Source organism: Dipodomys merriami, unplaced genomic scaffold (genome assembly GCF_024711535.1).
Source record: "Dipodomys merriami isolate MVZ:Mamm:240054 unplaced genomic scaffold, mDipMer1.0.p SCAF_71, whole genome shotgun sequence".
NCBI classification, from domain to species: Eukaryota; Metazoa; Chordata; class Mammalia; order Rodentia; family Heteromyidae; genus Dipodomys; species Dipodomys merriami.
The window spans coordinates 6,927,737-6,951,488 of NW_027206302.1; the positions used below are offsets into that span (position 1 = coordinate 6,927,737).

The 23,752-nt window shown below is 45.9% G+C and overlaps 1 protein-coding gene across 2 annotated transcripts in view; it reads right to left on the reverse strand.

Moving 5' to 3' along the window:
• The window catches only part of Rhbdl2 (rhomboid like 2), a 50,340-nt gene that overhangs the window by 21,631 nt on the left and 4,957 nt on the right, over positions 1–23,752 (reverse strand). For both annotated transcript variants that reach the window (XM_070008868.1, XM_070008867.1), the window contains exons 2-3: positions 6,550–6,813; positions 1,496–1,644 (exon numbers count right to left, since the gene is read on the reverse strand). In XM_070008868.1, the coding sequence (XP_069864969.1) occupies positions 1,496–1,644; positions 6,550–6,792 (392 nt within the window). In that variant the 5' untranslated portion in view covers positions 6,793–6,813. The remainder of the gene's footprint in view (positions 1–1,495; positions 1,645–6,549; positions 6,814–23,752) is intronic.

Consider the following 23,752-nt stretch of genomic DNA (forward strand, 5'->3'; position numbering starts at 1 on the left):
GGAGGGGGGAGGAGGAAGCAGCTCTGGAACAGTGCTCAGGCCTTGAGTTCAAGCACCAGGATCGGCACACACACACACACACACACACACACACACACACACACACACACACACACACACACACACACACACACACACACACACACACACACACACACACACACACGCTCAAAGTCAAAATAGATGTCAGAGAATTGTCCACACTCTAAAAGCTTTCACACACACACACACACACACACACACACACACACACACACACACACACACACACACACACACACACACACACACACGCTCAAAGTCAAAATAGATGTCAGAGAATTGTCCACACTCTAAAAGCTTTTACCTTAGCTTTAGAGCGTAGTAAGTATCTAGCAGGTCACTGCAGAGTTCTCAAGGCACACCCTGCAGAATGGGTCACTCATCCCCTGTGGCCTTGTGTGCACCCAACCACAATGTCAGTGTCCAAGACACTGAAGAGGATGTGGAGTGGAACTCACACCTGTAACCCTAGCAACTTGGAGGCTGAGAACGGGAAGATCATCATTTGAGACCAGGCAGGACAGAAAAGTCCTTAAGACTCTTTTTCAGGTAATAGTTGGGCAACGTGGCCTGTACCTGTCATACTGTTATATGGGAGGCTGAGATTGGGAGGATCTTGGTGCCTAGCCAGTCTAGATAGAAAAATCTAACAGACTCCTACCCCCCACAGAAAGATGCTGGGTGAGGTTGCATGTACCTCTCGTTACAACTATGATGGGAATCCTAAAACAGAAGAACTGAGGTTTAGGTGCAAGCCTGGCAGAAGGTGAGATTCTATCTCAAAAATAACTAACATGCTGTCCTAGCAAGCATGAGGCCCTAGTTCAATCCCCAGCACAAAAAAATCATAATACTCAACACAAAAAAGGGCTAGAAGGGCTGGGAAGGTGGCTCAGTGGTAGAGCGCTTGCCTTGCATGCCTGAGGCCCTGGGTTCGATTCCTTAGCACTACATAAGAAAAAAGAAAAAAGCCGAAAGTGGTGCTGTGGCTCAAGTGGTAGAGTGCTAGCCTTGAGCTGAAAAGCTGAGGGACAGCACCCAGGCCCAGAGTTCAGGCCCCACGACTGGACCCAAAAATAAAAAAAAAAAAGGCTAGAAGCATGACTTGGCAGTAGAACACCTGCCCATCAAGTGGAAGGCCCTGAGTTTAAATCCCAATACTACAAAAAACACACAAAAAAACAGAAACAACATGTATGTCTATCATGGAAAGACATACTAGTTTGATGGAGACCTAAAACATAAAGAAGATTAGAAAGATAATCTAGCCTAGCACCAACGTCAAGCCTATAATCCTAGCTCAGGAGATGAGATCTTGAAGACTATGATTTGAGACCAGGATGGGCCCAGCACTGGCACTAAACAATAAATGACATGAAAGTGCTAGAACATGTGAGGGTAACAATGATTGATAATCACCTGTGACATCAGTGACTGAACTACCCCTCCTTACCCAGCATGAACCAGCATGTATGAGAGAAACCTCCAGGCTTCCTCCCTCTTCTCAGGACGGTAGGTAAAGGGACTTTCCAGTATGCCAGTGTCCAAGGTGATCCACTGTTTCTGAGGCTTCCACACCGCATAGTAAATAAACACTGCCAGCTGTGAGGGAGGAGCAGGCATGAATGTTAACCACACCTTGCCCATTAAAGCACACAGCAGTGGGGTATTGAAGTGATTAGCCACAACACAGACTGGGCTTACAAGATGAACACAACTAGATTTCTCCACCCACTGTGACCACAGCCTCCTTTCTCCCTGATTGGGAGCATCAATAGATCATAATGTAAAAAAAAAAAAGGGGGGGTGGAAATGTGGCTTGATGGTAGAGTGCTTGCCTTGCATGCATGAAGCCCTGGTTTCAATTCCTCAGTACCACATAAACTGAAAAAACTAGAAGTGGTGCTGTGACTCAAGTAGCAGAGTGCTAGCTAGCCTTGAGCAAAAGAAGCTCAGGGACAGTGCCTAGGCCCTGAGTTCAAGCCTCAGGACTGGCAAAAAAAAAAAAAAAAACCTGAATCAGGCACAGGTGGCTTACACCTATAATCTTAGCTACTCAGAAGGTTGAGCCAGCCTTAGCGAGAATGTCTCTTGGCAAGAAAATCTCTGAGACTCATCTCCAATTAACCACTGAAAAGCCAAAAGTGGGAATTATGGCTCAAATGGTAGAGTACCAGCTTCGAGAGAAAAAGCACTCAAACCCTGAGTACAAATCCCAATACTAGCACCAAAATAAATAAAAATAAAAGCCTTGAATGAATCACCTCTCCTGCTCTTTGATACCTTTTTCTTTTTTTGGGGGGGGGGTCCGGTTGTGGGGCCTGAACTCTGGGCCTGGGCGCTGTCCCTCAGCTCTTCAGCTCAAGGCTAGCGCTCTACCACTTGAGCCACAGCGCCACTTCCAGCTTTTTTCTTTTTGTGTATGTGGTGCTGAGGAATGGAACCCAGGGCCTCATGCATGCAAGGCAAGTACTCTACCACTGAGCCACCTTCCCAGCCCCTGCTCTTTGATACCTTGCTGTCTAGCACTGGCTTCTCTATCACCCTCCTCCTGCACTCACACTCACACTCACACAGAAAAGTGGCAACACTCCCATAACCAAATGATGTCCAATGTTCCAAAGACGACATCAGACATCCTTCACTCAGTGATACAGTAAGATGTGCACTTCACCAGTGCTGTCCTTGCCCTGAACCCTTAACTCCAATCTGATTATGAGAAAAAGACATGGGATAAACTCAGACTGGGAGACATTCTCCAGATACCTGGGCCTCATAACCTCCAAGGCTGGGAAAATCCACTGAGAAGTGGTCATTAGTCAGAGGAGGTTGGGGAGACAGGACAACTAGATGTAGCATGAAACTCTGGATTTGAGAGAACCGGAGGAAGAGAAAGAGGACACTAGTGGGAAAAGTGGTAAAATCCAAGTAGTCTTTTTAGTTAATAACCCGGGTTAGAGCTGGAGGCATGGTTCAAATGGTAAAGGGTCTACCTAACAAGCTTGAAGTTCTGAATTCAAACCCATGACCTTCAGAGACAGACAGAGAAAAAAGGGGGGAAAAAAAGAAATGTTTCCATTAAGAAAAGAGAATTTTACCAGCAGATAACCTTAGTGTAGATCTGCCACTCTTTCTACCAACTTGCCTTATAGATTTTTGACTTAGAAACCTATATAAATCATTGGAGCTCCTTCATTCACACCCTATTGTTTTTTTTGTTGTTTTTTTTTGGTCCGGTCGTGGGGCCTGAACTCTGGGTCTGGGCACTATCCCTCAGCTCTTCAGCTCAAGGCTAGCGCTCTGCCACTTGAGCCACAGCGCCACTCCCGGCTTTTTTCTTCTTGCTTATACCACATAAGAATCTAACGCAGGGCCTCAGGCCTGCAAGGAAAGCGCTCTACCCCTGAGCCACCTTTCCAGCCCCTCACACCCTATTGTTTCTGAGTTTCTAGAGAACTCTGCTAATATTATCCCTGATAAGGAAGCTCCTAAAACCATACCTCACAGTTAGGCACACACTGCCAATTCCTCCCTAAGACCTCACCACATCGGAGGATGAGCTTGGTATCTGAGGAAGCTTGATGAATGCTAACACACTCCTTAAGGAGTAACTCTGGGGAGTCCTTTAATCTCCCTGAACCTTGCATTCTTTTCTGGAGCTCAAGTGAACTGAGCAGAAGCCAGGTGCTGGAGAATCATGCCTGCAATCTTAGCTACTCAAGAGGCTGAGATCTGACAATGATTGTTCAGAGCCAATTAAGAAAGTGAGACTTGCCGGGCGCTGGTGGCTCACGCCTGTAATCCTAGCTACTCAGGAGGCTGAGATCTGAGGATCACGGTTCAAAGCCAGCCTGGGCAGGAAAGACCGTGAGACTCCTATCTCCAATAAACCACCAGAAAACCGGAAGTGGCGCTGTAGCTCAAGTGGTAGTGTGCTCGCCTTGAGCTGAAGAGCTGAGGGACAGCGCCCAGGCCCAAAGTTCAAGCCCCACGACCAACAAAAAAAAAAAAAGTGAGACTTTTTTTTTTTTTTGTCCATCATAGGGCTTGAACTCTGGGCCTAGGCGCTATCCCTGAGCACTTCAGCTCAAGGTGAGCACTCTACCACTTGAGCCACAATGCCACCTCTGGTTTTCTATTGGTTTATTGGAGAGAAGAGTCTCATGGACTTTTTTTTTTTTTTTTGGGGGGGGGGGTCTGGGCCTGAACTCTGAGCCTTGGTGCTGTCCCTCAGCTCTTCAGCTCAAGACTAGCGCTCTATGACTTGAGCCACAGAGCCACTTCCGGCTTTTTTTTTTTTTCCTGCTTATGTGGTGCTAAGGAATCAAACCCAGGGCCTCATGCATGCAAGGCAAGCGCTCTACCACTGAGCCACTTTCCCAGCCCTCATGGACTTTCTTGCCTGGGCTGGCTTTGAACCTTGATCCTCAGATCTCAGCCTCCTGAATAGCTAGGATTACAGGTGTGAGCCACCAGCGCCCAGCTTGAGAGTCTTATTTTCAAACAATCAGCAAAAAGCCAGAAGAAGAGACATGGCTCAAGTGGTAAAAAACAAAAAGCCAAAGAAGAATGTTAAGACCCTGAGTTAAACAAATCCCCATGTTGCCTGTTAGGTCCAAATAGCCAGGTGTCCTGAGCTTAAGACCCTAGGCCAGTGCCTTGACTTAAGATCACTCCCGCCTTACCCTCTCTCATTGCCTGGCTGTAACCCATTTGGCTGGCAACAGACCAGGGCTTTGACAGACACCCCTGTCTTCCTCCCTCCATCTCTTTGGTTGTGATCCATTATCCTGTTATCTATGTTCCACCATTGTTCCCTCCCTTCCTCCAGCAGCAACCCATTTCACAGGTTTCTATGTCTCACCATTAGTTACTTTTGTACCAAGCCCTACCAGAGAACTCCAGCATTCCCACAATCCCACTACAAAATGTCATAGCCAGTACATGGGGATGATGCTCTAGCTCTAGGTGGTCACTCCCCTCCACAGACTTTCTCCCAAAGAAACCTGTGCTGGTATTGAGGCATCTCGTTGTCTAGTCTCTGTGCCTTTTGAATCTAACATTGCCCAAAGTGGACATCCTTGGAGAATCCTACTTTTTCCCATCTGAAATTCAAGACAGCCTGTGACTGTTCTAAACATAAAGCTACAGTAACTTTACCAGTCAATCTAAGTTGGTTCACAAGATAAAGCCAATTTGCAACTCCAAGGTTCCATGATTTATTTTTTTTCTCTTTCTCTCTCGCCTTCCTTCCTTTCTTTCTTTTTCTTTCTTTCTCTCTCTTTCTCTCCCTCCCTCTGTCTCCCTTTCTTTCTTTCTTTTTCTTTTTTTCTTGTCAGTCGTGATGGCTGAACTCTAGGCCTGGGCACTGTCCCTCAGCTTTCAAGCTCAAGGCTTGAAAGCCCTACCACTTGAGCCACAGCACCACTTCTGGCTTTTTTTCTGCTTATGTGGTACTGAGGAATTGAACCCAGGACTGCATGCATACTAGGCAAGTGCTCTACCACTGAGCCAACCTCCCAGCCCACTCTTTCTTTTTCTTTCTGTTGTGTTTTCTGGGGTTTGAACTCATGGCCTGGGTTGTCTCTAAGCTTCTTTGCTCAAGGCCAGTGCTCTACCACTTGAGCCACAGTTCCACTTCCAGCTTCTTTTGGTGATTAATTGAATATTAAAGTCTCATGGACTTTCCTGGCCTGGCTGGATTCCAACTGTGATTCTTAGATCTATACCTCCTGAGTGGCTAGGATTACAAGCACAGGCCACAGGTGCTGGCAGGTTCTTTGGTGTCTAAGGACACTAAGGACCCTATCCGCTGAAATGAATCAAGGCCACTGAAATAATCACTGCTGAGTTTAGGAGCTTTGTATAAAGAATGAAGCCTAAGGCTTGGTTGACAATGACCAGAGAAAAGGAAGGGGTGGGGAGGAGGGTAGATGTGTTTTGAACTTATTCCTGTAGACCTTTATTTGTTGCCTATACTAGAGCTTTTTGTTGTTGTTGTTAGTCCTGGGGCTTGAACTCAGGGCCTGGGCTTCTTTTGCTCAAGGCTAACACTCTACCACTTGAACCACAGTGCCACTTCTGGACTTTTCTGTTTATGTGGTACTGAAGAATCGAACCCAGGGCTTCATGCACGCTAGGCAAGCACTCTACTCCTAAGCCACATTCCCAACCCCAATACTAGAGCTTTAACTCAGGGCCTTGAACTCTTGCTTGGCTTTTTCTGCTCACGGCTGGTACTCCACCACCTGAGCCACAGCTCTACTTCTGGCTTTTTGCTGGTTAATTGGAGATAAGAGCCTCAGGAACTTTTCTGCTTGGGCTGGCTTCAAACTGGAATGCTCAAATCTCAGCCTCTGGAGCAGCTAGGATGACAGGCATGAGCCAGCAGCCCCTGCTAGGAGCTCTCTCACATACCCAGTCTCTTCTCTGCCTTGGCCCCTCTTGTCCTTCTGCGCCCACTGCTTCCTGTTGGAATGTAGGCTAGTGCCTACTGCCAGTGTTTACCTCAGCCAAGCTGATGGAGATGATGAACAGTGGAGGTGGGAGGCAGTTGGCCCTCTCCAGGTAGGTTCTTCGGACATGTTCAGGAAGCATCCACTTGGAAACAATCCTATGGACCTTTCTGCTCTTGGGGAGATCTTTACCCCCCAGACCCTCTCTCATTTTCTCTTCCTCCAGCTCTTCTTTCCTTTCCCTCTCCATATTCAGAGTCACACTCTCCATCTCCAAATCCTGAGTAGCAGCCATGGCGCTGGGTTCTTCCTCCACCTGAAAAGCAAAAAGGGTTGGCACTTTGATCTGCAGGCAATGGTTCTTTCTTGAGTTCTCTAGCACGGAGAGGCCACTGCTGGGAGTCCATGTCTTTCCTGAGTGTAGATAGAAGGCAGATGAAGATGGAAAAAATCATATAAAACTCCTAATTGGCCTCAATTTGAGTTTTCCCTGTATTGTTTTACATTTTATAGCAGAGTCTGGACTAGTTTTTTTTTTTTCAATCATGGGGCTTGAATTCAGAGGAAAGGCATTGTCCCTGAGCTTTAGGCTAGTACCCTACCTCCTTGAGCCACAGCTTCTGGTTTTCAGGTAGTTAATTGGAGATAAGAGTCTCACGGACTTTCCTGTCCTGACTGGCTTTGAACCACAATCCCCAGATCTCAGCTTCCTGAGTAGCTAGGATTGCAGGCATAAGCCACCAGCATCCAACTTGGACTGTTTCAATTTTAAAAAATAAATTTTAGAAGCTGGGGAATGTGGCTTAGTGGTAGAGTGCTTGCCTAGCATGCATGAAGCCCTGGGTTCAATTCCTCAGGTAAACAGAAAAAGCTTGAAGTGGTGCTGTGGTTCAAATGATAGAATGCTAGCCCTGAGCAAAAGAAGCTCAGGGACAGTGCCCAGGCCCTGATTTTAAGCACAGGACTGATAAAAAAAAATAATAATTATATTATTGACATGTACAAAGTGGTTTCATTGTGGCATCTCTGTGCATGTGTGATTTATCCCATCACCCTCATTCCCTCAGTCTCTTTGCCCTCCTCCTTCCCAACACAATAGGCTTCATTGTTCCATTTTTCTTTTTTATTTTTCTTTTTGTTTATTTTTTTCAAGTCCTGAGGCTTGAACTCAGGGCCTGGTCACTGTCCCTGAGATTGTTTTGCTCAAGGCTAGCACTCTACAACTTGAGCCACAGCACCACTACTGGCTTTTTCTGTGTATGTGGTGCTGAGGAATCAAACCCAGAGCTTCATGCATGCTAGGCAAGCACTCTACCACTAAGCCTCATTCCCAGCACTCATTGTTCTATTTTTATACATGCATATAAGTACTTGAATCATAGTCACCCTCCAACACTCTCTCCCATCACCCTCCCTCTTGTAATTGTTTTTAAAAGCATGGAATCTAGTACTCCTATGTCTTAGGCATGTAATAAATTTTGTGTATTCTTTTCCCTAAGAAGTAAATTTAAAAAGGAAGTGTTAGGCATAGTGGTATACACTGTAATCCCAGAACTTGGCAGAAGAAGTAGAAGGATTGAAACTTTAAGGCTAGTCTGGGTTACATACATAATGAGACCCTGTCTCAAATAAATAATAATAAACAAAACTTTTAATGTAAAACTAAAAAGTAAAAAGCATGTGGTATGAAGCCAGGTGACTAGAATTAAAACACAGTACTAACCAGGCATAAAGGCCCTTCCTCTAGTTCTAGGAAACATTCAAAAACCTGCCCATCTGAAAACAACAAGACATTCAGACTGTCTGAGTCTCAAATTACCCCCTTTATATTAAGTATTAAACTAGGGCTTTACACTTGCTAGGTAGGTATATTACCATATGACTATGCCTACAGCCCCCTTTTTCACAGGCTTTAACTTTCCTACCTCTTCTCCAGGTGGCTGGGGATGCCAGACACATATACCACAGTGCCCAACCATTGATGGAAATGGATTCTCTCAAACTTTTATTCATTGCTGCCCTCAAACCTCAATCCTCCAATCCCTACATCCCAAGTAGCTACAATTGAGTATATTTGAGGCATCATACTCAGTTTCAAATTACTTTTCTTAAAAATTACAGTTAGGGCTGGGGAGATAGCTCAGTGGTAGAGCACTTGCCTTGCATGCATGAGGCCCTGGGTTCGATTCCTCAGCACCACATAAGCAAAAAGAAAAAAGCCGGAAGTGGCGCTGTGGCTCAAGTGGTAGAGCACTAGCCTTGAGCTGAAGAGCTGAGGGCAGTGCCCAGGCCCAGAGTTCAGGCCCACGACTGGACCCAAAAAAAAAAAGAAAAAAAAATTACAGTTAGCAGCCAGTGCCAGAGGCTCACGCCTATAATCCTAGCTATTCAGGAGACTGAGATCTGAGGATTGCAGTTCAAAGCCAGCCCAGGAAGGAAAGCCAGTGAGACTCTTATCTCCCATTAACCACCAGAAAACCAGAAGTGGCACTGTGGCTCAAGTGGCAGAGCACTCGCCTTGAGCTGAAGAGCTCAGTGACAGCACCCAGGCCCAGAGTTCAAGCCCCATGACTGATAAAAAAAAAAAATTATGGTAAAAACCAGGTGCTGGTGACTCATGTCTGTACAAATCCTAACTAGTTAGAAGGCTAGAATTTGAAGATTGAGGTTAATCAGAAAGCCAGAAATGGGGCCGTTGTTCAAATAGTAGAGTGCTAGCATTGACCAAAAATGCTCAGGGACATTAGGCCCTGAATTCAAGCTCCAGGAAAACACACACACACACACACACACACACACACACACACACACACACACACACACACTATAGTAAAATACAAAGAACATGAAATTGACCATTTTAACCATTTAAACTGCTAAATTCAGTGGCATTGTTTATATTTATTGTGTTGTATAACCGTTACTACAATCTAGTTCCAAACCTTTATCATCACCCTCCACATACCCCAGACATATAAATAGTCATCCCCCAAACCCTCTTCGTCATGCCTTGGCACTCACTAATCTGCTTCCTGTCTCTGTGGATTTATCTATTCTGGACATTACATATAAATGGAATTATATGACGTGTCTTTTGTGTCTGAAATCTCTCAGTTATAGTGTTTTCAGGCACTGATAGCTCATGCCTATAATTCTAACTATGTCAGAAGTAGAAATCAGGAGATTACATTTGGAGGCCAGCCTGGGCAAAAAAGTCCAGATCCTTTTCTCATTCTGCAGCTGGGCACAGAGGCAAGCGCCAACAGGTCCCAAACAACATGCAAGGCTGAGATTGGAGGATCACAGTGCCAGACCAGCCCAGGTAGAAAAGCCCAATCTCCAATACTCTCTCCATGGAAAGGAAGCTGGACACAGTAATATTTGTGTCTAATCCCAGCAATAACAGAAAGCCTAAAGAAGGAGGGTCATAGCTCAGGCACATATCCAAGGAAGAAGGAAGAGCCTATTTCAAAAGAGCTACTTTGTGGAAAATGAACTATACAATTTGTGCATGAGGATGAGAGGGAAAAACTGGGAGAGAGCGAGGGAAAGGGTGATATCCAAATAAAATCTATTCATTACCTGACTTATGAAACAGTAACCCCTCTGTATATACCTTTATAATAACAATTTTTGGGTCCGGTTGTGGGGCCTGAACTCTGGGCCTGGGTGCTGTCCCTCAGCTCTTCAGCTCAAGGCTAGCGCTCTACCACTTGAGGCACAGCGCCACTTCCGGCTTTTTTTCTCTTTTTGCTTATGTGGTGCTGAGGAATCGAACCCAGGGCCTCATGCATGCAAGGTAAGCGCTCTACCACTGAGCCACCTTCCCAGCTCCTTTTTTCTTTTTTTTGGGTCTGGTCATGGGGCCTGAACTCTGGGCCTGGGCGCTGTCCCTCAGCTCTTCAGCTCAAGGCTAGCACTCTACCACTTGAGCCACAGCGCCACTTCTGGCTTTTTTCTTTTTTTGCTTATGTGGTGCTGAGGAATCGAACCCAGGACCTCATGCATGCAAGGCAAGCACTCTACCACTGAGCCATCTTCCCAGCCCGCATTATAATAACAATTTTTAAATATTAAAAAGTAGCTACTGATAGGGCTGGGAATGTGGCTTAGTGTAGAGTGCTTGCCTAGCATACATGAAGCCCTGGGTTTGATTCCTCAGTCCACATAAACAGAAAAAGCCAGAAGTGCTGTGGCTCAAATGGTAAGAGTGCTAGCCTTGAGCAAAGGAAGCTCAGAGACAGTGTCCCAGCCCTGAGTTCAAGCCCCAGAACGGGCAAAAAAAAAAAAGAAAAGGAGCTAGTGATATAGGGCTGGAGATATGGCTCAAGTGGTAAGAGTGCTAGACTAACAAGCAAAACAGCTCTGAGTTCAAACCCTGGTAGCACAAAAAAGAAAAAAAAAGCATAATGTTTTCCAGGTTCATCTGTGTGGTAGCATAAATTAGAATTTCCTTCCTATTGCAGATGAACAATACTGTACTATATCAACACACCACATATTTTGTTTATCCAGGAATATTAGGTTGTTTCCACCTTTTGCTAATGTAAATAAGCAGCTATGAACATCACCATGCAAGTTGTTTTTGTTTGTTTGTTTGTCCATTGTGGGGCTTGAACTCAGGGCCTGGGCACTGCCCCTGGGCTCTTTTGCTCTAGGCTAACATTCTACCACTTTGAGCTACAGTGCCACTTCTGGTTTTCTGGTGGCTAATTAGAGACAAGGGTCGCACAGACTTTTCTGCCTGGGCTGGCTTCAAACTGTGATTCTCAGATCTCATCCTACTAGTAGTTAGGATTGCAGGTATGAGCCACCAGCACCTGGCTGCCATGCAAGTTTTTGTCTGAACACGTGCTTTCAGTTCTTCATGGCACATCCCCCTAAGTGGCATGGTTGGATCACATGGAAATCCTATGCTTATTGGGAAACCCTCAGATTCCATTTGAAAGAGAAGATGATGATAGTAGTCACCTCGTGGCATTGATGGGAAGATTGTTTGAGATAATGTATGTAAAACACTTGGAAGAACATCTCACAGTAAACACTGTAATTATTAGTCATCATTGGCAATGGACAGATGGGTGGGTGTGTAGATGGATTCATGGGGCGATGGAAGGATAGAGCTGAGCCCACAGCTCATTTTCACAGGCAAGGTATGGGGAGTCGGATCAAATCGAATTAATTTCCAATTAAAGCTCATTAGGCAAAGTTCCACACTGTCATAAGTTATATTCAATGAATTCAGGAAAAAGAATCCTTTTGCCGGGCGCTGGTGGCTCACGCCTGTAATCCTAGCTACTCAGGAGGCTGAGATCTGAGGATCGCGGTTCAAAGCCAGCCCAGGCAGGATAGACCATGAGACTCCTATCTCCAATAAACCACCAGAAAACCGGAAGTGGTGCTGTAGCTCAAGTGGTAGAGCGCTCGCCTTGAGCTGAAGAGCTGAGGGATAGCACCCAGGCCCAGAGTTCAAGCCCCACAACCGACAAAAAAAAAAAAAAAAAAAAAAAGAATCCTCTTATTTTTCTTTTCTACAGAAAAATTTTCAAAAACCAAACTCTTTTTTTCCACCCTCCCACTCACCCATGCACCACAGGCAGACATTAAACGAGTTCACATACAAGCTATTTTTTTTTTTTTTTTGTCGGCCGTGGGGCTTGAACTCTGGGCCTGGGCGCTGTCCCTCAGCTCTTCAGCTCAAGGCAAGCGCTCTACCACTTGAGCTACAGCGCCACTTCCGGTTTTCTGGTGGTTTATTGGAGATAGGAGTCTCACGGTCTCTCCTGCCCTGGCTGGCTTTGAACCGCGATCCTCAGATCTCAGCCTCCTGAGTAGCTAGGATTACAGGCGTGAGCCACCAGCGCCCGGCTCATACAAGCTATTTTTATAAATTCTTTGAATATTAACAATTGTTTCTCTCACTTTTGCCTTTTTTTTTTTTTAAGGCAGGGTCATGCAATGTAGCCATGTTTTCTGGGCTGGCCTTGAACTCACAACCCCTCTATTTATAATCCCTCTTCTTTTTTATTGTGAAAATACTGTACAGAGGGGTTACAATTACATGGGCAAGATAATGAGTACATTTCTTATCAAGCATTGTAGCCTCCTCCTTTGTTTCCCCTTCCCATCCCTTCCCACCTCCCCCACCCACCCCCCTATAATCCCTCTTCTTATCACTAACTATGAACCACAAAAAGCCAGAAGTGGAGGTGTGCCTCAAGTAGTAGAGTGCCAGCCTTGAGCAGAAAAAGCCAAATGTGAGGTAGAATGTGAGGTCCTGAGTTCACCAGTTCAGTACTGGTATAATAACTACATCCATGCATGCATACATGCTGCATGCATACAGGCTTGGAACGTAGCTCAGTGCTAGAGTACTAGCACATGGGAGGCTACAGTTCAATATCCAGCACTGCCAAAAAATAATAATAATAATTAAGGGCTGGGAAGGTGGCTCAATGGTAGAGTGCTTGCCTTGCACGCATGAGGCCCTGGGTTTGATTCCTCAGCATCACATAAGCAGAAGTGGCGCTGTGGCTCAAGTGGTAGAGCATTAGTCTTGAGCTGAAGAGCTGAGGGACAGCGCCCAGGCCCAGAGTTCAGGCCCCCAGGACCGACCAAAAAAAAAAAGTAAATTAAAAATAGTTCAGGCAGGGCTGGGAGGTTGACTCAGTGGTAGAGTGCTTGCCTTGCATGCATGAGGCCCTGGGTTCGATTCCTCAGTACCACATAAACAGAAAAAGCCGGAAGTGGCGCTGTGGCTCAAGAGGTAGAGCACTAGCCTTGAGCTGAAGAGCTGAGGGACAGTGCCCAGGCCCAGAGTTCAGGCCCCACAACCGACAAAAAAAAAAAAAAGTTCAGGCAGTTGTTGGTGGTTCACACCTGTAATCTTAGCTACTCAGGAGGCTGAGATCTGAGGTTAGCAGTTCAAAGCCAGTCCAGGCAGAAAGTCCCCACGAGACTCTTACCTCGAATAAACTACTCAAAAAAGCCAAAAGTGGTGTTGTGGCTCAAGTGGTAGAGCTCTAACCTTGAGCACAAAGAAGCTCAGAAACAGTACATAGATCCTGAGTTCAAGCCACAGGACCAGCCCCGCCCCCCCAAAAAAAATTAATCAGGAATGACTAACACTGTATGAATATGCCTCATTGTAAATGTAGATACCATACATGATCATCTTAAAAGAAATAGAGTTCCATATTGTTAGCAACGCGAGCTTACATTTCTTTTTTTTTTTTTTAACTGTATTTTTTTGTCTTGTCTTTTTTGGTACTGGGGATCAAACCTAGGACGTTGCACTTGCTAGGCAAGCGCTTTGCCACTGAGCTACATCCCAGCCCGTGAGCTTACATTTCTAACAGGAGCTAAAAATAAATAAATAAGAATTGTATGTTCTCCTAAGAATTTCTCTTCTTTCAGATTTCAAATTTTTCCAGAATTTTTACAACTTTAAGCTCAGCATTTTAGGTAAGTGCTTAAACATATTCTTTGTGCTGAAAAGCTATCCGGTTCCATATAGCCACAACATACTGTCTGCCTGCTTCCTCCTTCATATTGCTGTAAAGAGGTCTTCTATGTAGTTGTAGCTACATACCAGACCTGGGTACTAGTGATTTTCTGCATTTTGTTTTGTTTTGTTTTGTTTTTTGTGCCGGTCCTGGGCTCAGGGCTTGAGCACTGTCCCTTAGCACTTTTGTTTAAGGCTACTGTTCTACCACTTGAGCTACAGCTCCACTTCTGGCTTTTTGGTGGTTAATTGGAGATCAGAGTCTCAAAGACTTTCATGCCTAGTCTGGTTTTGAATTTTGATCCTCAGATTTTAGCCTCCGGAGTAGCTAGGATTACAGGGGTGAGCCACTGGTGCCTGGCAACTTCCTGTATTTTTATTTTCTCTTCAGCGACTATAGGACAACTTCCATACCTGCTTCCCCTATTCCCTGAGCACAAAGGCCTCCTTTTAACACATCAACAGCTGCCTAGGAGGGTGTTCCTTCCAATCTCTCACATTCCCCACCCCTCCCACACCTGTTTATCTTGTGACCCACACCTGAATTTCTGAGCTCAATTAACTTGTCTTGGGAATTTACCAATCAGATTGGAAATAGTGGAGAAGATTGATAATCTCCCCTATTTATTAGGTTGTGTGGAAATGGGCTGCAGAATATGAGGTACTTAGTGATGCAGCCTTTTGGAAGGCAACTGGGCCGGGCTGCAATTTAGCTCAATAGTAAAGTGACTGCTTCAGGAGCGCCAGCCCTTGGGTTCAATCCCCAGAACAAAAAGAAAAGACAGACAGACACGCACGTTCACGCACGCACATGCGCACAACACACACACACACACACACACACACACACACACACATATGGATATACCTTTTAGGAGAATAACCTGCTTCTTTTTTTTTTTTTTTTTTGTCGGTCGTGGGGCTTGAACTCTGGGCCTGGGCACTGTCCCTCAGCTCTTCAGCTCAAGGCGAGCGCTCTACCACTTGAGCTACAGCGCCACTTCCGGTTTTCTGGTGGTTTATTGGAGATAGGAGTCTCACGGTCTTTCCTGCCCGGGCTGGCTTTGAACCGCGATCCTCAGATCTCAACCTCCTGAGTAGCTAGGATTACAGGCGTGAGCCACCAGCGCCCGGCTTTAACCTGCTTCTTAAATTCTATCCAGCCAATGTATTTGAGCAAGGACACAAAGCTATGTTCCAGCCAGGAATGGTAGTGCATGCCTGTAATTACAACACTCACCGGTCAGAGGCATAAAAATCTCAAGTTTCAGGCTATACAGTGAGATCTTGTCTCAAAGAAAAAAATAACTGAGCACTGGTGCCTCATACCTGTAATCCTAGCTACTCAGGAAGCTGAGATTTGAGGGTCACATTTCAAAGCCAGCCTGAGCAGGAAAGTCCCTGAGATACTTATCTTCAATAAACCACTCAGGAAAACAGAAGTGGTACTGTGGCTCAAGTGGTAGAGTGCTAGACTTGAGCTGAAGAGCTCAGGGACAGTGCCCAGGCACAGAGTTCAAGCCCTATGACCAACAATAAGTAAATAAATTAAATTAAATAATAAAAAAAATTTTAATGGGGGACTGAGAATGTGGTTTAGTGATAAGAGAGAAGAAGAGGAGGGGGGGGGGGGGCGGCAGCAGCAGCAGCTCCAGAGGCTCATGCCTTTAGGTACTTCGGAGGCTGAGATTTGAAGTCAACCCAGGCAGACAAATCTGAGAGTCTTTGCTCCAATTAGCCACCAAAAAACTGGAAGTAGCCGAGTGGTAGTGGCACGCCTATAATCCTAGCTTCTCAGGAGGCTGAGATCTGAGGATCACAGTTCAAAGCCAGCCAGGGCAGGAACGTCTGTGAGACTCTTATTTCCAATTAACCACACAAAAAAAGGCCAGAAGTGGAACTTTGACTCCAAGTGGAAGAGCGTAAGTCTTTAGCTAAAAAAAAACTCAACCAAGAGTATAAAGCCATGAGTTCAGAGTTCAGTACCAGCACAAAAGGGAAGACTAGGATAAGGAAGGGAAAGGAAGGGGGGGGGGGGCTGAGAGTGTGGCTTAGTGGTAGAATACTTGCCTAGCATGCATGAAGCCTTGGGTTCGATTCTTCAGTACCACATAAACAGAAAAAGCCAGCATGGGCGCTGTGGCTCAAGTGGTAGAGTGCTAGCCTTGAGCAAAAGAAGCTTAGAGACAGTTCCTAGGCCCTGAGTTCAAGACCAGGACTGGCAAAAAGAAAAAGGAAAAGAGGAGAAGAAGAAAATGCTACCATTCTAATGGTGTAAACTGAAGCTCTTATTAGTGAAAAAATGTAAATAACCTAAATATGCTTGAGTGAAGATGTTGATAGGTCCAATTCTTATATTGTACTGACATTTTCTCACCAATGTGCCTGCCCCTGGGTCCAAAGTGTGCTCTCTAGGGCCTCACAAAGCAAGTCATTAATTTTGTCCTTGCTCGGGTGTGGCCTGCACATAAACTGCATAGATTCCATAGGTCAAGGTTGGGATACTGTTTCTGGAAACATTATAGATTACGTGCATTTTCAGAAGCCCAGCTGAACAAAACCTGGTTGCCCAGACAAGACTAGTGGCTATGATTCCAGCACAGGAGAGTCTCATGAGATATAAATGCACCCACACTCTTCTCGGTCGCAGGGTCACTCTCTGGGTGGATATTCACGGCCTCAACTGTGCTTTCTTACTCATTAAGCAAAGATCATGCAGGTTCCTTGAGCTTTCTGTGATGCTGGTATAATGCATTGCTTGCTGAGCAACGAGCCAGTGAGTAAGTTGCTACTACCTAGAGCCACACACATGCAAGATCAAAGCTGGGTGGCACTGCTCTCAAGGTACTTGCTCTACCTGTAGAAACAACTGAGATAGGTTGTCAGCCTTCTAGTTTAAAATTGAGTTGTTTCAGCTGGGTACTGATGGCTCATGTCTGCAATCCTAGCCACTCAGGAGGCTGAAATCTGAGCTGTAGCTCAAAGTGGGAGAATTCTAGCAGGGACAGTTCCCAGGCCCTGAGTTCAAGCCCTATGACCACCACCACCAACAACAACAAAAAATGGAGCTGTTTCTTAGCAAACCAAGAAACAACACAGGGTGGACCCACTGATCCCAGAAAGCCCAGGTACCACTTAACTATCAAGTGATTTGTTTTATAAATCTTTCCAACTCCCCAAACAAGAAACACTTTCATCACTGCTATTGCATAAAATGCATATTACATAAAGAATCATAAAGTGGAGAAACATCTAGGTAGAGTAAGTGCTGGCTCAGGAAAAGCCAGTTGTTCAACTCATTCATTCCCAGCCCCCCATTCCCCCCACCCCCTGGCCCTCACAGGCAGCCAAGAAAATGCTGAGAGAGAACAAGGTTCTCTCATGACATGGTTCAAAAAGAAATATACTTATTACCTGACTTAGGTAACTGCAATCCCTTTGTACATCACCTTTATAATAACAACAAAATATATTTTTTAAAAGACTGAAGCCAGGCCAGAAGCTGGTGGTTCACACCTGTAATCGTAGCTGAGATCTGAGGATCACAGTTCAAAGGCAGCCTGGGCAGGAAAGTCCATGAAACTCTTATCTCCAATAAATCACCAGAAAACAGGAAGTGGCGCTGTGGCCCCAGTGGTAGAGTGGCAGGCTTAAGCTGAAGAGCTCAGGGACAGTGCCCAGGCCCAGAGTTCTAGCCCCACAACAGACAAAAACAAAACAAAAAAACCTGCATGTGTTCAACCTGCAAATGTCAAGGTGTTCTAGAATATCCTATCAATAACATGTATGAAGTAGTTAATGGTAAATTCTTGGGTAATTTCTCACCTTATCTGGTTGGGCAGCAGGGACTTTTTCTTCTTTTTCTTTTTTTTTTTTTTTTTTGCCAATCCTGGGCTTAAACTCAGGGCCTTGGGCACTGTCCCTGAGCTTCTTTTGCTCAAGACTAGTACTCTACTACTTAAGCCACAGTGCCACTTCTGGATTTTTCTGTGTATGTGGTACTGAGGAATCGAACCCAGGATTTCATGCATGCATGCTAGGCAAGCACTCTACCACTGAGCCACATTCCCAACCAGGACTACCTTTTTTGTTGTTGTTGGTGGTGGTTGTGGGACCTGAACTCTGGGCCTAGGCACTATCTCTCAGCTCTTCAGCTCAAGGCTAGCACTCTACCACTTGAGCCACAGTGCTACTTCAGGCTTTTTCTGCTTATGTGGTGCTGAGGAATCGAACCCAGGGCCTCATGCACACAAGACAAGCACTCTACCACTGAGCCACCTTCCCAGCCCAAGAAGGTTAGACAACTGTTTTACAGAAAGTTAAAATCTCAGATAGAAGCCAGGTGCCAGTGGCTCACACTTGTAATCCTACTTACTCAGGAGGCTGAGACCGGAGGATCCCAGCTCAAAGCCAGCTGGGAAAGGAAAGTCTAAGGGACTCTTATCTCCAATTAACCACCAAAAAGCTGAAAGTAGAGCTGTGGCTCAAGTAGTAGAACACTAGCCTTGAGCAAAAAAGCTCAGGCCCCAGGACTGGCACCAAAAATAAATAAATAAATAGTTTTATTCAGGCACTAATAGCTCATGCCTATAATCCTAGGTACTCGGGAGGCTGAGATCAGGAGTGAGGTTTGAAGACAACCTGGGCAGAAAAGTCCAAGAGACAACATTTCCAATTAACATCAAAAAGTCAGGCTGGGGGCTGGGAAGGTGGCTCAGTGGTAGAGTGCTTGCCTTGCATGCATGAGGCCCTGGGTTCAATTCCTTAGCACCACATAAGCAGAAAAAGCCAGAAGTGGCACTGTGGCCTCAAGTGGTAGAGCGCTAACCTTGAGCTGAAGAGCTGAGGGACAACGTCCAGGCCCAGAGTTCAAGACCCAAAAAAGGCTAGAGGCCTGGCTCAAGTGGTAGAACAACAGCCAAGCAAATTCAAAGCACCGAGTCAAACAACACTGTGTAGGGGTTGAGGAGATAAAAAGAAAAGGAAAATAAACAAACAAACTGGAGTCTAGTTTCTTTTTTTTTTTTTTTGTCGGTCGTGGGGCTTGAACTCTGGGCCTGGGCGCTGTCCCTCAGCTCTTCAGCTCAAGGCGAGTGCTCTACCACTTGAGCTACAGCGCCACTTTCGGTTTTCTGGTGGTTTATTGGAGATAGGAGTCTCACGGTCTCTCCTGCCTGGGCTGGCTTTGAACCGCGATCCTCAGATCTCAGCCTCCTGAGTAGCTAGGATTACAGGCGTGAGCCACCAGCGCCCGGCTGGAGTCTAGTTTCTATTCACCACTGCCCTGGCACAAGCACCTTCGCCTTACTACCCTTAGGCCACAATCTTCGATGAGTAATATATTCTTTAGTTCTGTAGTGTTCTTCGTCACGCAGTTATGGAGCTTCTGAAGGACAGTGGCGATAGATCACTGCCTGGCACAGCATGACTTCCATGGGAACTGTGAGGAACTCATTACTGCCCAACTGTAAGAGACCTGCACACAGAAGTGTTGAACTGCAGTTTGAGGCAGCATTTTCTAAGAGTTCTGACCTATACAGCTAAAAGCCTAGTGTATTTGCTTTCTAGTATGACTGGGTGAAGAGCTGTTCTTTCTTGTGAGAAGGTTCATTTCCTTTCCCATTACTCCTAAATGTTCACCCAAAGCACGGAGCATTATATACAAGCACTTCAATATACAAGCACTCTACCACTGAGCTACCTTCCCAGCCTCCTGGTGACTGTTTCAAATCTTGTAAAATTTAAGTTTTATGAAGCACCTGGTTACTATCCTTGCTGTGCATTGTGTTGGAGGCCTTGGGACACTTCCAGTGCTGGTTGCTCTAGCAGTCATTGAAAGTGGAATGAAATATGGAGATGAAGCACAGCTTATGAGACAAAAACAGCATGAAGCTTTAACAGGAAGCAACTTTTATATACAAAGAAGTAACATTCTAAAATTCAGCTGTACTTCCAAGGTATCAATGGATATAAGTGTTGTAGGCTGGGAATGTAGCTTAGTGGTAGAGTGCTTGCCTAGCATGCATGAAGCCCTGGGTTCAATTCCTCAGTACCACATAAACAGAAAAGGCCAGAAGTGGCACTGTGATTCAAGTGGTAGAGCACTACCCTTAAGCACAGAGAGGCTCAGGGACAGAGCCCAGGCCCTGAGTTCAAGCCCCAGGACCAGCCAAAAAAATAAAAAATAAAAAGTAAATGTTGTAACCAATACAATCAGGGTACCTGATGCCATTGGTTTGCAAATGGAACTTGAGGCAAGTGGGTGCTGGGGGAGGAGCCTGGCCTATCTGACTCCAAAGGCCCTGCACATTCTACTGCCCCAGTGATTTCTCAGCACAAGTATTACACAAATATATACCTTCAATTTGATTTTTTTAAATCCCATCCCTTTCCTCTACCCTTACCTACTCTCTCTCTCTCTCTCTCTCTCTCTCTCTCTCTCTCTCTCTCTCTCTCTCTCTCTCTCTCTCTCTCTCTCTCTCTCTGTCTCTACTATTCTGGTCCTAGGGCTTACACTCAAGCCCGCTCCTTGCTTGGCATTTTCACTCAAGGTTAGCCACTCTACTATTTAAGTCACACTTCCACTTCTGGCTTTTTGCCAGTTCAATGGAGGTAAGATTCTCATTGATTTATCTGCCTGAGATGGCTTTGAACTGAAATCCTCAGATCTCAGCTACCTGAGTAGCTAGGATTATTACAGATATGCACCACTAGTGCTCAGCTCTTATCTCCCTCTTCTGGCTGCCCAAAGGGATCCAGACCAAACCCTGGGAACCCCCAGATGGAAGGGATAGAGGAGAAGTGGCAGGTCACTACTCCTGGGGAGAGTGAGGTTGGGAATCCCCAGACCTACCAAGTGGAATATAGATGGAGACAAGGACCCAGATTAGAAAAGGATTGCCTCGGGCTGGGAAGGTGGCTCAGTAGTAGAGCACTTGCCTTGCATGCCAGAGGCCCTGGGTTCGATTCCTCAGCACCACATAAGCAAAAAGAAAAAAGCCCTAAGTGGCGCTGTGGCTCAAGTGGTAGAGCGCTAGCCTTGAGCTGAAGAGCTGAGGGACAGCGCCCAGGCCCAGAGTTCAGGCCCCATGACCGGACCCAAAAAAAAAAAAAAAAAAAGGATTGCCTCTCCCAGAACCCAAAAGTCCAAATCAAGCTCAGCTTCCCTTCTTCACTGGCTCTGGAGGGAAGTGGTAAGACTGACACTCTCAGGCCAACTCTTTTTTGGTGGCAAACACTTTTGGTCATTTGCTTGTGCTATTTCCTAGTTGCCCTTAAGCAAGCAGGTTTTATTATTTTTTTTAATTTTTTTTTTTTTTTTTGCCAGTCATGGGCCTTGAACTCTGGGTCTGGGCGCTGTCCCTCAGCTCTTCAGCTCAAGGCTAGCGCTCTACTACTTGAGCCACAGCACCACTTCTGGCTTTTTTCTGCTTATGTGGTGCTGAGGAATCGAACGCAGGGCCTCATGCATGCAAGGCAAGCACTCTACCACTGAGCCACCTTCCCAGCCCAGCAAGCACGTTTTAAATGTCTACACTGCTCTCGCTTATGTGAGCTCTCTCTCTCTCTCTCTCTCTCCTTCCTTCCTTCCTTTCTTCCTTCCTTCTCTCCCTTCCTTCCTCCCTCCCTCCCTCCCCCCCTCTCTCTCTGTGCTTTGTTTTGTTTTGTTTTTTAAACAGCTGGCCCACCCACTCATTGGTACCAGGTAGGCCCCTGCCAGGACTAAATTCAGCCTTGATGTGGCCAGGGAACTCAGGAGACTGGACTATAGATTGGGCTGGGTGTACCCCACTGCGGTCCAGCTGAGCCTGGCTGGAGGCTTTTGGGTGGTTGTTGCTAGGCAATCTGGGTAATTGGCAAGGCAACAGATTGGGCTACTGGGCCTCCTTCATCACACTGCAGACTGTCATTATGCCTTGGTTCAGAGCCCACAGCAATCTCTCTGTGGTCATAGCCTGAAAGGATGCTTTTTTAGCTACAGAAATTTAAGAACTAGCTTTTCAATATTATAGGCTTGTGGTTTGGGTTGTTTTTCTTTTTGCTCCATTTCTGAAGACACATTTGGAATAAATAGGCAGGAGAATTTTTTTTCTTAATGCCTTCACAAACCCCAGCTCCCAAAAGTTTTCTTTTCTTCTAAAGCAAAACCCACTTGCCTTCCATATTGAGGGCAACTCAGGTAGAGACACTCACTCTCCTTTCTGACTGTTTTCCAGGCTCACTGGGAGTTAAAAGCTCCTTTCTAGCCAAGCACTGGTGGCTGATACCTGTAATCCCAGCTACTCAAAAAGCTGAGATCTGAGGATCAAAGTTGGCCTGAGCAGAAGACTCCATGAGATTCTTATCTCCAATTAACCACCAAGGAGCCAGAAGTGGAGTTGTAGCTCAAGCCTTAAGAGATAAAGATAAAGCCAGGTGCCAGTGGCTCATGCCTGTAATCCTAGCTATTCAGGAGACTGAGATCTGAGAATCAGGGTTCAAAGCCAGCCTGGGCAGCAAAGTCTGTGAGACTCTTTTTTTTTGGGGGGGGGGGTCCGGTCGTGGGGCCTGACTTCTGGGCCTGGGCGCTGTCCCTCAGCTCTTCAGCTCAAAGCTAGCGCTCTACCACTTGAGGCACAGCACCACTTCCAGCTTTTTTCTTTTTGCTTATGTGGTGCTGAGGAATCGAACCCAGAGCCTCAGGCATGCAAGGCAAGCACTCTACCACTGAGCCACCTTCCCAGCCCCTGTGAGACTCTTATCTGCAATTAACTACCAGAAAACCATAAGCGGTACGTACAGTGGCTCAAGTAGTAGAGCACTCACCTTGGAAGAGCTCAGGGACAGTGCCCAGGCCCAGAGTTCAAGCCCCACAACCAACAGAGAGAGAGAGAGAGAGAGAGAGAGAGAGAGAGAGAGAGAGAGAGAGAGAGAGAGAGAGGGAGGGAGGGAGGGAGGGAGGGAGGGAGGGAGAGGGAGAGGGAGAGGGAGAAAGAGAAAAGCTAAGGGACAGCACCCAGGTCCTGAGTTCAAGCCCTAGTACCAGCCTAAAAAGATAAAAGTTAAAGCTCCTTCCCTGAATTTCCACTGTTCTGCTGTGATTCAGAGTGGAAAGACCCAAGTTTCAAGTGGTGTGCAGCAGTTTCTTTCATGTCTCTCCTATTCAAATACCATCATAATTCTACCTCTCCCAGTACAGAACCTCTTTCATGTATGGTATTCACCCTGTGAGGACATCATGGTTATTCCCCATTTTCCAAATAAACAACGAAGGCAAAAAGACCACGATGGTTGCAAAGCAGGAGCACAAGTCCAGTTATCTAAGACCAGATTCTGGGGCTGGAGATGTAGCTCTGTAGTAAAACATGTGCCTAACAAGTACAAGGCTCTGAGTTCAAACCTTAGTACTGCCAGAAAGAGAGGAGTCAGGGGAGGGAGACAATATTCTAGGTCACTCCACTTGGAGCTATTAACACATTCCATAGATTTATGCATTACTCAGGGGCCTGATACCTGAAGGACCACAGTTCAAAACCAGCCTGGACAGAAAAGCCTGACTCCATTTCTAAATAATCAACAAAAAGCAGGGCTAGAGGTATGGCTCAAGAAGTAGGGCATCAGCTATGAATAAGTTAACAAGAGCCTGAGGCCCTGAGTTGGAGGTCTGATACCAATATAAAAAAATAAAGGTTTGTGCTTTTTTGGGGGGGGGTCGTCATGGGGATTGAACTCAGAGCATGGGCAACATTTCTGAGCTTTTGCACTCAAGGCC